The 18,401-nt window shown below is 38.8% G+C and overlaps 1 protein-coding gene across 4 annotated transcripts in view; it reads right to left on the reverse strand.

The window, feature by feature from the left end:
• Positions 1-18,401, reverse strand: part of ypel1 (yippee-like 1) — a 29,163-nt gene that overhangs the window by 5,507 nt on the left and 5,255 nt on the right. For all 4 annotated transcript variants that reach the window (XM_019263534.2, XM_019263533.2, XM_010747978.3 and 1 more), the window contains exons 2-4: positions 14,512-14,796; positions 2,244-2,287; positions 790-898 (exon numbers count right to left, since the gene is read on the reverse strand). In XM_019263534.2, the coding sequence (XP_019119079.1) occupies positions 790-898; positions 2,244-2,287; positions 14,512-14,628 (270 nt within the window). In that variant the 5' untranslated portion in view covers positions 14,629-14,796. The remainder of the gene's footprint in view (positions 1-789; positions 899-2,243; positions 2,288-14,511; positions 14,797-18,401) is intronic.

Raw genomic sequence — 18,401 nt, forward strand, 5'->3', positions numbered from 1 at the left:
GATAGTGGAGTAAATCCACTTTCAATCTAAAACATTTATTAATCTGGCCTCATTATCATCTGAGATGAGCAGTTCTTTGCAGATGCAGAGAAACAAACAGTGCCTTTAAGAACTTTCCTTTCAGTGACCAAATTACCTCTTTTAACTTCCTGTATGGAAATGCATCTCTTGAAGTGCTGTATGATTTCCGCCGTATGTCCACGTCCTGCTGAACTTCAGGAGAATCAGGGTGCTGATGTGGGTCTGTGTCTCTGGTTTTTTGCTCAGCCTGTTTTGCCTTGTAAACCAGTTCTGCTTTGCTTGTGGGGCCTTCCTGAGAATCTCTAATTGTTTTTGTCACTGAAGGAGCGGCTTTAAGTGAGTCCCTGTCTTATGCTTTGTTCAGTTATTTTACACCCTTTCATAGTCTTTTCAGACAATTACTGGGACAAGCCTCTTCAAAATGGCCTGACATTTAATCACTGTAGACTCTCAGAGGTACCAGTCTGGCTGTCTGCAGCCAACCTTTCGGCACTGTAATTATCTTGAGCGCTAGGAGACCACAGAGTGCTCAATCTCTGAGCCTAAATGCAACCGAGCAAAAGAAAAAAACTGTCACCATGGCTTTAACAAGCAATGCTTTAATGAGAGCAACCTTGTTCTTTTGACCTGTAATAACATAATTTGTCCCCTTGGAAGCCAAGAAACCACATAGTTGTGCAACAACAAAGCAGTAAGTGTTGCGTCAAGAAACGTTCAGACAGGAAAGTAAAAGGGCTCAGGTTAAAGTTTAAGGAATGACAGACTTACATATTTCCAACCCAGGGTGGTTTTACAGTTTTCACAGTAGATATCAGCCACAGCATGTAAACCTGTGAGGAGGACCCGCTCCTCTGCTGGCCCGCAGCCGACATTCACTCTGTAGGGAAGACAGGAAGTAGCAAAAAGGTCACAGGATGGTCAGGATGAGCCATGGAAGAAAAGCTCAAATCTTTTATTTAAAATAAAATCAGTAAAATATCCTCAGGTATTGAAAGTGCAAGTACTCATTGTGAAGAGAGAAAGTATACTATTACATGTTGATGTACTGATTATTACATCTCTCAATTTTTGGTAATATGCACCTGTATTAGAAGGAAGTCTTCCAAACTTTAAATATTACATCACCAATACTTTAAGGAAAATGACTCCACTCCTTCCTGTACAAACTGTGCCTCAGATTGGATTTGATTCAAGAACATGCCATAGATAAATAAACTTATTGAGGCGCCATTATATGTAACCGGGCCACATGCAGACGTCTTCAGAACTTGGGCTGTTTTTGGGCTACATGTATTTTCACCTGCAAACTATGATAGGCATTGTTCACTGGATTTTGAGTACTTTCACACTGGACATTTTTGGAATGACTTCCAGAGCCCTGGAGAGTGTTGATACCTGAAGGTTACATGCAACCTTTCACAAAATGCAAGATCTAGATGTCTACACCTATTTTGACCTGCAAACCAGTACTTACTGGGTGAAGTTAGCAAAGACTGGAATCAGACTAGTTTTGATTCCCAATGATGCCAAAAAATTCCAAATTCAGAATGGCCCATTTCCAATCCACTGCATTTCTTGTCACTGCTAGCTATTGTTGAACTGGGAGGTGTAGAGGCACCCTGACTAACCAGTAGGTTAGCCAGTAGATTCTCACTGTCTGCTGTCCACATGATGAAATGTCCTTGAACAAGACACTGAACCTCAGACTGCTACCAACAGAGAGTTCATACGGGTGCAGTGGGAATTCAAGTGTCTGCTGAGTGAATCTAATGGAGTGCAATACTTGGAATAAAATCAGCAGAAAGTTGTATGGTAACCCATGTACCCCTTGTTTTTCAGTTCAAAGGTAGTCGTGCCCCTTTCTGTTGTACTTTTGTCGCCTCCTCCTTCCAGTACATTGTTCTAAATGTTAGAGGACTGTGTTCAGACAACAAGACTAAACAAGTGTGAGAGCAAAACACTAGGCTTAGGTGAAAAGGAGATAATTGAACTCTGGTTTTAACTCAAACAAATGCGCCCAGTAAGAACACGTTCTATAAGTCTGTGCAACAACTGAGCTTTTGTGGGTCCATGTAACTTTTCTTTACAAGCTCCAGATCACTTGGGAATCACACAGTGTGAGCCTGAATAAACCAAATGCATAAAAAGGCAACAAAGCAACTAAGTTTTCCAGTGTGGTCAAAACAAATGAGGTCGACTGTAGGTGTGGGTCTCATACTTACACTGAATTAAACAGATAGGCTCTTCCTTGACTGCCTTGAAATGACTGAAACAAAAAAAAGAGAGAAATAACATGTAAGTAGACAATACAGAGCTGCGCCACACCACCGAGTACAAGAATGTCAGCAACTGACGCCCTGGGGTGCTTTTCTCTCAGTAACTGCTGTGCATACTTGTTCTTCCACCTTGTCAAAGTTCCCACACGCAAGTTTGGCTGGAGGTAAGAAATAAAATGAGGCTCAGAGAGGTGCTGAAGTCTGAGCACACAAACATCAGGGAGAAAGTCATCATCAGCACGCCAACTTTAATTATGAGAGATACCGTGTTTGTGTTAGCTGAGAACTGATATCTCATTTCCTTCATACTAATTGTTTCATCAAAGCAGAACTCATTATTTTAGACAATGTCTTAGAACATGTCCTACCAATACGTCTACCAATGCTTCATAGAAAATCTTCTAAAAAGCAGTTGGTACTTCCAAAATTGGAATATTGATAAAGGTGTGCTTTAAATAAAGTTACTTGCCAAAATCAATGAGATTACATCAAATCTGGATAAAAATCTAATAAGAGTCACATCCTAACCCTGTTGTTTTCCCTGCTGCACATTTCAAGCTTCTTTGTTGGCATGCAGTGTTACAGATATGCAGAACAACAAAACAGTTTTTACAACAGCCTCTAACAGCTGATAGAAGAAGAGACTTTAATGCCTGAACAATGATGGGAAGCTGTGCTATCTGCATGAAGTGTCAATAAAAACCAACAGCCAAACCAACAGTAACAAACACAATAATGACACACTAAATACTGATATAATAGTGATTACAATATGTAATTGTTCAAATATCCCAGTGACCTAAATGCATGTAGAAATAAGTTATGTTAAAGCTACCCTGTGGGGTTTTCTTCTAAACAAATACATTGTTGTTTATAATACATGTTTAGGTTCAGTTTTTCTCAACAAGATGTAGTGTGTGTTCTTGAGGCTTAAAAAACATGTTTAACGCATTTCCTTCCTTGTGATGTTGGAATTAAGATACTCATAAACGTATTTGCAGATCTTTACAGATAAAGTTGTTACAGGCCAAATCTCAACATCTTGTCCTGCACATCCTGATAGGAGGACGGTTCAAAACAATATGAGAAGTATTAAAGAAACTCATGAACGTCTTCAAACAACCTTAAAGTGCCAAAGAAACAAAAACACACTGAACACAGAAACCTGCATGGTTTATATCCATATTTGCTGGTTTGCAGTCTTTTTGTTGTGTACGTTCTCAGAAATGAATGCTATGTTTCTGCATAATTAAACACACGACCAGTGGGAACAGTATGGCAGGATGTTATAGAACAGGTCCACAGCACACTGCTAAACAAAGCCACACAACAATATGGCACAACCATTTGTAGAGAAACTTGTTCTCAACTACCAGCATTTATGTGACATCTCCATGCTGCTTCCATTGACAAATTAAATAGTCAATGTGAACCAATCATTTTATGGCAAATGGCGACAAGTCAGAGGCCGACACGTATGAACACGATGAAAAATGGACAGGTTCAACAGAAAAGTAAAACTCTATCCAAAATATCAAACCTAACCTAAACAGACAGGATAATGTGTTTCATTGAAATGTTTTATTTCAAAATAAGACAGATTCCCGCAATTTGAAAAAAATATTTGCTGCTCTACATGAGATAACATGATGAAACAGTCATCAGTGATTCTCAAAATCAGATGTATCCCCTTTATCCTTTCCTGCTTTTTCCAAACTAAACCTGAAGAATTAATAAATATGACTCATATCAATTTTATATGAACCTCAGGGATAATAAATCTAAATAAGTTTGCAAACATGTAGTCCGGATATCCTACCGCCTGCCTGCCACTGAGTGGCTACATGACGTTACTGTATATTAATGTAAACACAGAGCAGTAAAGCTGTCACAGTGGGTGATGACAGCCTTCCAGGCTTCTCCTCTCCGGCCCCGTCATCCTCTGCCGGCAAACAGGCCCCAGTCGGCTTTGCTTTTTCCATTGCAAATGAGTACAGGAGATAAGTTTGTGGCTGCGGTTGAGGGCGCTGAGCTAATACTGCCTAATAAGAGCGCCAGCTGCCTCCTCCACTGACCACAGTCACCACCACCACCACCACCACCACCGAGGCTCAGGGGTGAGTTTCAACTACCCGGCCCTGCCTGAGTGCTGTCAGCATTTGTCAAATCTGGAAAAGTTTTATTCCAGATAATGGGAATTTAGCCTGGAACTAACTTGAGAACACATTTAAGACAAAAAAAACTAACAAAAAAAAGAAAAAAAAATTTCTGCTTTTGTCTGCCCCTTCCTCTGGTCACTGTAGGTGTTGATGTCTTACTGTTACATCTTCATTATTTGTGTTTGAAATGAAGTCTGCACACAGAATCAGTCCCGAGCAACAAGACATGTGACCTTTAGCTGTGAAAGGGAACTAGGTCGGTCCCCGTGGAGTCAACAACAAGTCCTCTCTGCAGTGTTTAGTCAGGGAAGGGGAGGGGTTACTCCCCATGTGCAAGAGCTGGGTGTCATATCTGCGCTTCACTGTGGCTCAGACATCAACTTAACCACTGGCAAAAAAGGGACGGCTCCATCACTCACTGCCCTTATCTGTTTCACACAGTCTATTTTTATTTTGGCTGCGTTTTTCTCTCTACCAGAGCTGCTTCAATGTAGATCCCTTGGCAACAAAAACATCAGGAGCAGGATGCTTGTCACATAGCACAGCAACATTTCTGATCATATTTTTTTAATGCACTAAAACCTTCCAAATTGTTTCCCAAAATGTATGAGTGCAGTGAGAATCAGATGCAAGCTGGAAGCACTCCCACAGTTTTGTTTTGTTTTTTTGCTGCTTAATAAACATGAGCAGACAGGAGTGTGGTTACCGAGCTCATTTTCTTAAGCTGCTGCAATTGCACTCGCTTTAAAGCGCTTGCTCTTAAGAAATGAATTTTATGAAGCAAATCTCAAAATCCCTGAATCCTCTTGACCACATGGGACTGAAGGGAACAATACCCCACACAGAGAAATCAGCTCCTTCAGCCAAACACACAAAATACAAATCCACCCCGAGAGGCGAAATGCGTCAACTGCGAGAGAGCAGCGAGTTCTCTGACGGTTTCACAGGAAGACAACCTGCAACTGATTTCACAGAAAATTCACAAGAAGGGTTTCATTACACTTCTTAAAACGTGTGACACAATAATTAAAGACAAGTTGTGAAATACAGATTAACTTGACGCTATTAAGGAACCTGCTGAGGTCGACTTTTGCCATCTGTCTCAACAGATGCCGAGTGTGGTAGGTGAAGGTTTAACTTGTTAAACCCCGAAGCTCCATTTCTACTCCATTTAAGGTCAGATTAAACATTGATATTTACATTCTTATGTTATTTTTCAAAATACTGCTGGTACATCTCATATATAATAATATGACAGGAAGGAAAACTTTATTTTTATAAGTGTTTAATAACCTGAAAATAAGAAGTGTTATGTTTTTGTTACCTTAGAATGAACTTTATATATCTAGAGACGCCGTGGGTCCTCTTCCACGGAGTCCGCCATCTTGAACCACTAGTTTCTCCTTCACACTAGAAAAAACAGGGTGAGGCATCTGTGTTGCAAGATTACTAGATGCCACAAAATCCTACACTGGTCCTTTAATGTAGAATATTTGCATGCTAACATTGACTAATTAGCACTAAACACAAAGTATAGTTGAGGCTATTCAGCCTTAAAATAATGGGCAGTTATTTTAACCTGCCGGTAAATGACTGATGTTGTGCCAAAATCTAATTCAATCTAATACTTCATATTTAAAAATTTTACTCTAGATGTAAGTGTTGGACCAACCATCTCTAGAGCCGCACGGCTAACTGTATACTTATTATACAGCTTCATAATCCTTCATGACCTAGAATACACTTAGCTTAATTATGATATTAAAAAAGATGATGGCGAGAACAAATGGACTCTTCTGTCATAGTTACCCCCAGATACATGTAAACCATCAACATCTTGGCAAGCTTCCAACTGGAAGAAAAAAAGAGAAGACCAAAAGAAACTACGTTCGTTAATGGCGAGGAGAGAAAAGTGCGATCAATCCATTAGAGGTGTGTCGTCGGCCCACCCATCAGGCTGATCAGGCTGATGGGTGGGCTAAAGCCAAGGTGCTGAATAAAACACTCAGCCTCCTCGTCAGTATTCAGGCCGCATGGTCCCGCTCCAGGACCACGTTCACACTGCAGGCCTTCACACTCTGCTCTGCTACTTGCACTGCTATCTGATTTCAGGATGCTGCTCCTATCTGCTGTAGGATGTATCCCATATCTGATAAAAATATGAACTGACAGCAATGTTGAAGAGATTCAGCATGCTCAGGATGACAATAACAACAGATGTCAGGTCAGATTTTGTGCCTACACTTCTTGTTTCCAGCATATTTTGGGTGAAGGTGTTGACTGAAATAAAGCCACGTCACTGATTATCTTTTCTTGTCACTGTGGCGTCTTGTTGGCGATCATGATAACAAGACCACATTCAGTTGACCATCATAGCTTTGGAGCTTTAAGCCCAGCAGGCCTGTCAGGCTTTGGATTTGAACATGCTGAGGCAGATACTGTTTACAAAAAGAATGACAAATGGCTTACGGATTGTTTTCTGTTTGTTTGAGTTAAATAAAATCTTCATCCGAACCGGAACAAGAGCCAAGATGCTACTATTTAGTGTTGAGACTAACGTTAGCGGATCAGTACTGTCCTCCGTTACATAAGATAATGCCACATTTTCTAAATTCGTCGATTATTTCACTTTCTCAAATCCTTTTATCTCTTGCAAGGTTCTGGCCTTCAAACAAGTCCACTTGAGACAGTTTTCAAGCTAATTGATAATGAAAGTTTCTTAAGTATGAGAATCACTGCTGCACAACCTCAATAACATCCAACATTAAATTTTAATTTGTCAGGAAGATTTATTCCAAAAAGAAAACTTCACTGTGTCCATTCATGTGTGCAGCAATAAACTGTCTTTTTTTTTTCCAGGCACTTCCCATATTTAGTTTAGTTGTTGAGGGCAGGAGGGAAGGAAGGGGGAGGGAGACACAGTGCCTGCCATACTTCCTTCTGGCCCGTGTGCTCAGGTTAATCCTCTCTTTCGAGCTGCTCCATCTGCATCTCTGCTCGCCGGCTGGCATGCCTCGAAGACTCGCCGCATAAGCTCGGGGAGGGGAAACAGTTTTTTATACCTGGCTCAGGAGATTTAAAGCACTCAAACTGCAACTGTGGGGAGAAATCTGCCAGATCCTGCAGAGCTCTTCCAACACCTCCCATTGTTGTTAAGCATAGCTGGGTAACAAGCTTCTGCTTTTCCTACTTTGTGCACAGATAAAAAAGAAAACATGGTACTGGAGTGTGACACTTTACAAATTTCATATGGGATTAAAATCAAACATGGACAAGCGAGTGGCCCTTGGCAGTGTGTAGTGGAAAACACCAGACTATGGTGTCATCTTCTCCTAAGTAATATAATCGGCTTAGAAGGGTTGATGCTGAGGACTGGTGATGCTGCCCTGGACTACAGAACACACAAATACTAATGAGGTGTGGCAAAGCATAGACAATTTATTAATGAGAGAGTGAGCAGTGTGATCCAAATTAAGACATTAATTAGACTTTAAGATAGATAAGATAAGATTAAGATAAGATTGATAGTTATTTCTACATATATCAAGCAAATGTAAACATCATAACTTTGATATCTCTACAAAAAATAAAAAAGTTGTTTTCTATCTGGAAACTCTTCACATTTTTAGAACATTGAATATTGAATTAAATTATCAAAAACAATAATCAATAGTGAAAATTATCATTAGTGGCAGCCGTAAAAGTAGTAAAATGGATGTTTAATTATATCAAACTCTTTACAAACTAAACTAAAAAAAAAAATAATATCTTCAAATTATTCTTAATTATATATTTTTTGCAGTCATTAATTTGCACACGACTGCCAAAAACATGACAATGCTAGAACACTTAAAGCAGCTGAATTTGTAGGAAGTCACAGGTTTAAAAAGGGAAGTTTTGAAATGTTTTAGAAGTTCTGAATATTCAGATTAGGCTGTCTACTGTAGATCCTGCCAGTTTCAAAATGAACTTTTAGTAATATTATGCCATAAAGGAAGTTTACTTATGTATTTTTATTACAAGTACGTGTGGTTTTCCAGATATTTATTTTGATTTCCTGATTGCAGCCTGTATTATCTTTAGTTTTTGTGATATGTTGTATCTGTGACACTTCCTGTGGTTTAGTATATTGGGTACAACAACTGAGAACTGCATTGTCCATGTGTACTTGCATGAAAATAATAATGTGCGAGTCTAAAATGAATATAAAGTGCACATCACACTGAGTTTTATCTGTCCATTAGTAATAAACAAACAGCTCGTCAGATGTTGTCAGACGATATATTACATCTTTGCAACATGTTTACCATGTCCAACCTCCAGGAGAAAGACAGACTGTCTGAGTAAGATCCCTTCATTAGATACAATTATTATTAAAGTGGATTGTTTAGTCTAATTAGGTCATTTGTCAAGAGTCACCTTATGGCATTGGCCTAATAAACTAGGAAACCTATTGATCACTTAATTCCCTACAGTGGTTTTTGAGCTTTTAATGCTGAGGTCAGAGGTGAAAAGTTAGAGATGAGAGAGGTCAGTTACAAAAAGAAACATGGACATCAATTTAAGGACGTATTAATACACTTATTGAGAATATAAAAAAAGTGAATCAGAGGGCCCAAAACCTGTCCAGTATGTGTTTTATCAAAATCTAAAGAAAACCTGTCCAAAGCACCCAAACTGATGTGTGTTTTTGTCTGATGACTTTTAAAAAGTCAGCATTTTAAAGACCAGACATCTGCACAAACGAGACACAATGAGACGCAAGAGATAAAACTAACATTGCACAGAGGTGAGACATTTGCCAAAACCTCCTTGAAGGTCAACAAAGCAGATGACATACATTGAAACCTCAGGTAAACAGACTCCAGCAGTGGCTCCCAAACTATTGAGCACAATGTTTTCATCAAAACACAGCAAAGACTAGAGAAGAACCTGCTCAGCTGAATCACAAAATTTAATGTGTCTCATCTTATGATTAATTTAGTGATGATGCCATAAACAATTGTCTGACTTAATTATTGGCTTTTGGGTGTCTCATCAAATTCGCCACCTGGGCTTAACCATGACAAACGCAAACATAACCATGATGCTAATCAACATGATCATATTAGTATTTCTATCAAGACAAATCATGGGGCCAAAAAAGAAAAAAAAAAAATATATATATATAGCAATGTTTTAATAATGCACCACAATACAAGAGGAGTTTAATTTATGCTGATATATATACACACACATGTGTGTGTGTAAATAGAAACTGCAATCCAAACTGGGCCACTTTTCCTACAGAGGATACTATTTCAGCACTTTGGGAGCTCCCTGAAACATGGCTACTGTAATGCACGAAATCCAATTCATTTGCATTTCCCAGTTTGAAACTCTCTGGTGCTACTGGTTCTCCAGCATTCCTGTTCAAGCGTCAGTTCTAAAGGAACCTCTCTAAACAATGTGGTGTGACTTTAACAACCCGAACATAGCACACTTTAATATTTTCAGCCTCTCCCATGGTGACCTCAGGAGCACAGACGCCTGAGCTCATACATATCTTGCTCTCATCTAGCGGTTTATCTCTTAGAAATTGACAGTCAGAACTAATAATGAGTCCACGGCAGACTGCAGAGGTCAAACGTGCAGGTGAAGAACTATTTCAGTCTTTGGGGAAGGAAAGCTGGGTTTTAGACTTACTTATATGTTGTAAAAGTTGTGATTTTTTTATGCCTGTGAAGCAAAATGTGCTAAATAATTGAAATCTATTCACTGTAAAATAAAGTCGAGTTACATCTGAGTAGGTAAACTGAGCAGCAGTCAAATGACCCTAAAGTGAAACGTACACCATCATATTTTTGATGACATTTCTGTGCAAAACCACCAGCATCTCTTCTGCACTTCAAACAGAGCATCTTAAGAGTACATCTGTCTCACACAGGTCATCAATACTGTGAGCATTTCCAAATATATCCCAGCTGACTCCAGAAGAAACTCATTTACAAGCCGACACTTTAACAGCTGACCTGTAGTTGTTGCTTTGGAACAGGATTAACTGTAGACGATGGATGGACTCCAATGCATCACAGATAACAATTAGTAAAAGCCTCTCCTCTATTCCCCAAGACATGTATTTCTATTTATTCCAGGTCATGAGGAATCGCAAGAAAGTGGAAATGGTGTCTCAGTCTCAGCCTCCCTTCATCACTTCAGCATCTCTATTACATTTAGAGATTAAAAAATACATTAAAAAAATGTGTTTTTCAAACCAAGATTGGGTACTGAAAATATGTTCCTGCTCCACTAAACTAGTAGGCATTGATATGATAAGAACAGTGAAATAACATTATCAAGGATATTAATGTGGGAACCAGAAATCTGAAAACTTTAAAGTTATAATGTCATTCTACTTGATTGTAGAGCAGAAATTGTTTGTGAATCATATGGCAGTCGATTCACGAAAAACTATTTTAGTAAGTACGTTTTTTTCAGTAATGAACTGTGTTTTCTTGTGGTGTAAAGTTTCAAACCAATGAACTACCTGATTTCAAACCAGAGGATATATCTCGCAGAGGACAGTGAAACAAAAGAGAAAAATAACAGCCTGTTGTCTGACATTCCAAGAATTTAATGTCCTGTTTCTTCTGTATCTCACATCTGTTTGTGTGTTTATTTGTCATTGATTTTAATACAATGCCAAGTTTTGTTTTGTTTTTTTTCAACTAAAGGATATTTGCATAACTTGCATAATTTCTAAACTTCTTATTCATTTTCTAATTTTCTTCTCTGCGTCAAGTTCAAATAGCTTCATTTCCTGAATGCATCTGAAATCTTAATCCCAAAACACCTCATTCTGCCTTGTCACAGTCTTTTATCTGTGTGACAATAAATCCACGTCTCTGACATAGCTCTAGACAGGTTAAGTGAGGTGCAGATAAATGAGGACAGACCCTCTCCTGAACCAAAGGCACATCAGTGTGATTTACACACGGTCTTTAACAATTAAAACCCTGTGAAGTTCTTGTTCTGCAGACTTCACAACTCCAAAATTACCATCTTGAGGCGCCTGATCCTGCTGAAAGGAACAACACAGTCTGGTGGTAGAGCTGTTTACCGAGCGCATCTTTCTGCTTGCAGTAACAAGCTGTGAGCTTCCAAGTCTCCAAGCCGCAGGAGGTAAATGGATTTTGACATGGAGATGGCAAGTACGCAGATTGATCATCTTTGCCATTTGAATAATCAGCTTAGTGCGTGGTGAGAGCGCAATGCACAGGGAGCACACCGTCACCGTCTTATTATAAAACACATAAAGGTCATTTCTTCAGTTGCTGCAACTTTAGTTCATCTGATACTTTATGAAGTTTACTCACTCTACGCTCACCAGCTGTCGATTATTATTAAAGCATTAAAGCAGCATTGCATGTTTTGTGAATCCAAATCTCAGCAACTATTTGGACAATGTGGACTTGAATACCCAGGCATCCTGTAACAAATTGAGACTGTTATGCTTCATAGCAAGACACCAGAGGATGTGATGGCTCCGACTCATCACTCAAGTTCAGATTAGTCACTCTCTCACGGCAGAAAAATGACCAGACCTGACAGGACAATTTCATTTGGGGAAAATGGTCTGATAGGGGCTCCAGAGGGGCTGCATCCAAAACTCAAAAGTTTCATCAAAGGCACCTATGAGAAACACTGTTTGAAACATTATTGGCTAAAACAACAGCTTCCTTCATATAGGACCTGAAAGTGTGCCCAGCATGCCGCCAGAATGGCGCTTGTGCTTGAGGTGATTTTGTCATTGTAGCCACAAGCTGTATTGTAAATTTCAGGAGTCTGAATTTGACCTGTTTGCTCCAATGGAGAATGTGAAGAGCGTAGAAAAGCATTGTTATTTAATTTTATTTTCTCATTCATGTGTGTAGGGAGGCAACAGGAAGTCAGTATCGGATACACATGCACAGCTGGAGAAGGACTTTACTGAGCATGCTCCGTGGGCCTAAAATAAATAAACGTGAGGAAGCCTGCAGAGGTTTTTTTGGCTTAAGCCCTGAGTGAGCAACTTTCATGGGAATTAATGTACTCAGCTCTAAAGCTTCACATGGATTTACGTTACAAGTTCATATTGAAAAAGTCTGCTAGTAGTAAGGACATTCATTCAAAACAACTGAACTTTTGTGACTCATAAATGCTATTGTGACTGCAGCCCTTATTGATATCGAGAAAAGGTAAGTTTGAAAAGACTTTTTAACTCAGAGCTGAATGTCAAGGTGTTCATTCACAACAGTATTTTAACTTTGCCAGAAAATGTTTTCTAATACGTCTTTAAGACATTTTCCTGGAATATTAGCTTGAGGAGAAAATTCAGATCAGCACTGCCTGACATTTATAATAATCATTTGGATTTACTTCTGGTTACAGTCTCACAGAGGTAAGTTTCTCAGAACAGAAATTCTGCGTTAAACAAGCGGCATGTCTTTTTTCTATGAAATCAAATTGGTTAAACTGTTCATGCTCGGCACGAGTGGATTATTTGTGCAAATGATGATGACGTGTTTGGAGGATATAAACAGTTACTCAAAGGTTATAAGGTTACAAAGTTCAAGATAAAGACAACACATTGTTTGTGAACCAGGAAAAGTCATTTGTCCTTGTTTTCTGACATTTTTAGACTAAAAGAAATGATCAGCTATAAAAAAAAACCTTTAGATGAATAAATAATGAAGAAATCTTTGGTTGTAGCCCTGATGACAGCTTTGACCTCAATATTTAGCAGTAGTGAGAATGCAAAAAAAAGCTCCATGCAGTCCATTTCAGATTTTGAAAGTAAGTCTCTGAGGTCTCAGTGAGCCACAGCAGAACTTTCAGTTTTGTCTTGTTTACTCAAACACAGCAACAGAAACAAAAATAGCCATGACAGTGACAATTTAAAAGACTGACCAGCTCTTTTGTGCATCACAGAAACAAGTTCAGTGATAATACAAGCAGTGGCTGTCATTTAAGCTTCTGAGAATTTGTTGCCTGAAATAAAGTACAGATGCAAGAGCAGACAGGTACACGAGCTTTGGAAATCCAATAAGGCAGGTGGCATCAAATAAAATGACATTGCTGTCAAACTCAAGTGCCATTTGCCACAAGTAATACCAGAGGACAACACTCAATCACTACCAAGTCCCAGCTGAGTAAGAATTCACAGTTTAGCTGAGCGCAGATTCATTCATTACCAAATATTACAAGGACACTGTCAAAATGTATCATCATGGCTCAGGAGACGAAGATAGACACTTTAATATCCAGTCTGTAAATTTATGTTGATAGTGATTTGAATAATAAAAGAATGAATAAAAAAGGACAAAAGCCCATAAAACTTAAAATATTGCTAATACCACTCCATTTAAAAAGGTGCACTGATCAAGACTTTTTCTGTTAATACAGAAATTAAACGTTCATATGTAATGTAGTTGCTGAAACAAACAAACAAAAAAAATAAATAAATCAGCCAATTTTGGGCTCTTTAGCTTTTTAGCCCCTTTTAGCTTACTGTTTTGGTTTTACGGTGCATTAACCGGAAGGCTTAGTCTCAGCAGTCTCATTAAACTTGTTTTCTGCAGCACCAGGTGGCTCGCTTGTACACTCTCTACCCATCACCGATGACAAAAACACAAAGCTAGCAACTAGCTGTTGAACTTAGTTGAGCATTTAGGAGCTAAAGATGGAGATGGTGGAGACCAAACCAGAGCTAAAATAAGGCTTTGTAAAGCCTGGGTCACTCCAGAAATTAGCTAATTGAAGTTTTATGCATTCCTGCGAATTAGTTGGTAGACGGATTAGTGGCTCACAGGACTAGTGTGCAAACTACTGCACTGTAGTTGGTGAGATAACTGCTAATACACTAGTTAGTTTGAACTGTGCTAGTCCCAGTTACAACTGAGTTTGCAGTTAGTTAACAAGCCTGCTGTTCAAGTGTCAATTATCAAGTTATCAAAAATGAGTGTCATGTGAAAATCTGCAGGGTGGCTTAAGTAAAGGACTGGATGAGTAGTGAAGACATGTGGAGCTGTTTGTACCTTTGAGATGAGCTCGTCGTGGTTGGCCAGGTGTGCCCGGCAGTGGATGCAGCTGTAGGTGCGGTGGCAGGATGGCAGGTAAGCCTGGAAGGTCTTAGACTTGGTCATCTTCACCATGTCAGTGGGGCAGGGCTCCTCGTTGGTGTCAGGGCTGGCACTGGAAGAGTTGCAGCTCTGCTGGACTTGCTGACAGAAGAAACACTGGAAGATGCAAGCAAAAGCCGTCGTTGTTGTGGAGTGGGTGTGTGGCACGCTCCACACAGACACCACAGGAGAAAATCAAACCTGCAGTGGCAAAAGGAAGAAGAAGAGATTGTGGTGAGCAACATGTTCCATACTTCCTATTTTTAGAGCTCATGATCTTGATTGCATTTCCAATAGAAAGCACAGCTTTATTTGCTCAAGCAATCATTTGATTACAACAATCTATTATGTGATTACAATCGCATGTTGTTGACTACCAACATGGCTGCACAGCGATGTAACTAAATACTGTGACAGACACACCCTTGTTGTTAATGTGAAACGGCATGACATGTTTCACTTAGTCACAAACTAGTTTATCATTCATGGTTATTCATTGTTTGTTCTGTCCCACTGGACAGACAGATGCAGAGTGAGAGAGGTTTGTTTGTTTGTTTGCCTCTCAGCAAACTCATGCAATTATTCACAAAATCCCTCAAAGGACAATATGTGTATCTTTGAATTTGTCTAACAGACTGCAAAAGGAGTTTGTGTTGACAGTTTATATTAATGTCCAGTATCTCTGTTTTTAATTATGTATTATATATATCAGAAAGTAACATTTTCAAAGTTCTACTATAATGTTTATTCACAATTATTTCTTTAGATATATAAAATAAAGAAGAAATATAGGAAACTCTGCATATTGATCAGTTTTGATAAAATTAGGCTATTAATTGACATATACCACCTATAGGAGCCAAATATGTCTGTTTTCAGAGTGTAGTTCACGCTGTGTGTGCGTGGTGTCGCTGTGCTGTCACCTAGGGGCTCAGGTATATAGGAAGCAACGTCACTGTTACTGTCAGGTGTTTTGACCCGGAAGGGCAAATGGTTTTTGACCACTATGGCGCTAAAGTGATTTGTTACATTGGAGTTGGAAAAAAAAAACAGTCACAATGATTCAATTAAAGAAGATCGTCTAGACTCTCATTCAACACAAACAAACGAACAAAAGCGAGAGGCGTGTCAACCAGGTTACTCTGCGTCAAATGCCTCAGTAGCTTCAGTAATGGACTAAGCTCCTTCAACACCACCTTTAGCCAAATGGCTAAATTTCATCTGTAGACTGTTGGCAGGTTGATGTTAAACCAGAATTATCTGGTTTATTTTAACATTAACATGAGTCTTGAGTATCATTTCTAGCGATTAAGAGATTGCACACCCTACAATCTGCAAATACAGCTACATTGCTACAACAAAGTCAGATGGGGTAAGAAACAGGATTGTTTAGACAGTCAGACGGGTTGTAAACAAGCCAACAGGTGAGCCGGATTATGCAAATCACATTGTTTGGAGGTACAACTGAAAGTGAGAGCATCTGAAATCCTGAAAACTGTGTGCAATCAACTGCAGTAAGTTGAACCAGGAAAATCAGTCTGTAAACTGTAACTGGTTTTTCAATAGTGAGTTTGACAACGGTTTTCCTTTACAAAAAAAGTTCAGTTAACCTCTGGGTTTCTTCACAATATCTCGGATCATTTCATTTCTTACAGAACAGTCGATGAGACAATGCAGCTGAGACATAATAAATGTGTGACCTTTTAAAAAAGGGAGTCAGATTGATAAAAAAAAAACATCTCTGCAGGTGTACAACAATGCCAAATATTCACAAGAACCTGCTCCACCTCCTACTGTTATACTGTCTAGACTTTTGTTTGGCATGAACTTGGATTCTAGCTGACCAAATATGATAGTCATGCTCACACCAACACCAGAAATATGCATATTTAATATTTTTCAAAGGGGTCTTTTTTTAAACCTGCAGTCTCAAAAGCTAATGTTTCCTCAAAATGTCTCAAAGGAAAGAAATCTAAATGCCTTCTCTCCGTTATGCACTGCTGCCTTGGTCTCAATGTTGCCCACTGCCTTTTATGACCCGTTCATTTATCTTGTCTACTGAATTATCATTATTAATCGTTCGGTTTGTGTGTTTGTGCCTGTGGTTTACAGCGAGTGGAAACTAAAAGGCTCAGCTGTCAAAGGAAATATTTTACACAACAAGTGTTGTTCCTGTGAACTGCCTTCTGTGTTCAGAGGTGATGGCCGTTTGGTGTCTTTAAATGGACTCTGAGGTTTGAGGTTACAGAGGTTCGTTCATAGATTAGACCTCTTACTATTTTTTCCCCCTGTGGTTTATTACTGTTACTATTGATTCTTTTTTTTTCCATTTCTGTGTGAAGCACTTTGTATCACAATCTTGCTCAAAAGAAACTGTGGAAATAAAGTGGATTTGATCTGGTGTGGTGTGATCCATTGACAGACCATCAGCACCATAATTAGCAGATAGTGATGAAAGTAACTACGGTAAGTTGTGCTTGATTAAGATGTACTCAAATATCGTACTTCAATACAATGATATCATACACAGGTTTTACATTGTTTTACTCCCTCTAATATATTGTGTATCATCTTGTCTTTTATCTATTTCATTTGTTTTCCTATGTGCATTAGATGAATTAATAAGCTACATTTACATTTGTCTCCAGTTTGTCAGTCATCTGTAAAGTGTTTTGAATTAAAGGTGCTATATGAACAAAGTTTGACTGATAAAAGTTTAGCACTGTCCGCTGCTGCATGATGACCTTTGATATATTACAGTGCATTTTGTTAATATTACTTATGTACTTTATTGGAAAGTGACAACTGAAGACAAAATGGAAAGGGGAAAGAGGGGATGACATGGAGCAATGTTACTTTTAACTTTTTTCCCCCTTTGGCCGTTTGCAATGCACCAGCTATTTGTAAATCCACTATTAAATTCACATAAAGTTCTTCCTAAATTAACGACTAGTTAGTTTCAATATAGCGATCTACTGTCTTAGGTAGGAGAAACATCTGCAGTGTTTTCCAATCAAGAGCAATTGACTAAGTAAACAGAAAATCACTGTAGCATCACAGGACAGCAAAACTTTCAGAAATGACATTTTAGAGGGGAAAAAGATTTTTTGTGAATGGTGATATTACTTTGTGTGCATACCTGGAGAATTATGTGCTTCATACAGGGAAATTTAACCCAACTGACGTTATCTAGGCCAAACATTATCACCATGTTTCATAATTTGAGGCATGTTGTGTTATTTTTGTGAAGTGTAATTCAAGATTTATATCTTTATCAAAGAACTGAAGTTTCACATCACATATGTTGACAATATGTCTTTCTTCTTTATCCCTTCAACCAAATGCGAATATATCCCAGCTAACGTAAGCTTTGTCAGTTGCTTCAGTTAGGCAGTTAGTGGGTGTAAATCTTTAATAACAAGTCACCGCTAAAGAAGAACTAGTTTGCTTACATTGCTTTATCTACTTTTATGATGATGTGGTACTTTCCCCACCACCGAATGCGAGTGAATGGCCATACTGTTCTCATGGATCAGCTGTCAGTCAAATGGCAGGGAGGCGGGACTAATACACAACATGTTTAGACCTGTCTTTTGTTGTTGATTCAAATCAGACTGCCTATAGGTGGTGCTGTTCAGCAGCTTAACTTCAGTGGCTTTCACTTTATTATTTAATGTATATATAAAATGGATTTTCCTCAGGCAATCGGACACTGATGACAGTAATGAGAGAGTGAATAGATATGTAATAGGTTATTGTTTATACTGTATTTATGCTGCTGTATGATTCGGAACAAAACAATGCTT

Source organism: Larimichthys crocea, chromosome III, assembly GCF_000972845.2.
Source record: "Larimichthys crocea isolate SSNF chromosome III, L_crocea_2.0, whole genome shotgun sequence".
Taxonomy (NCBI): Eukaryota; Metazoa; Chordata; class Actinopteri; family Sciaenidae; genus Larimichthys; species Larimichthys crocea.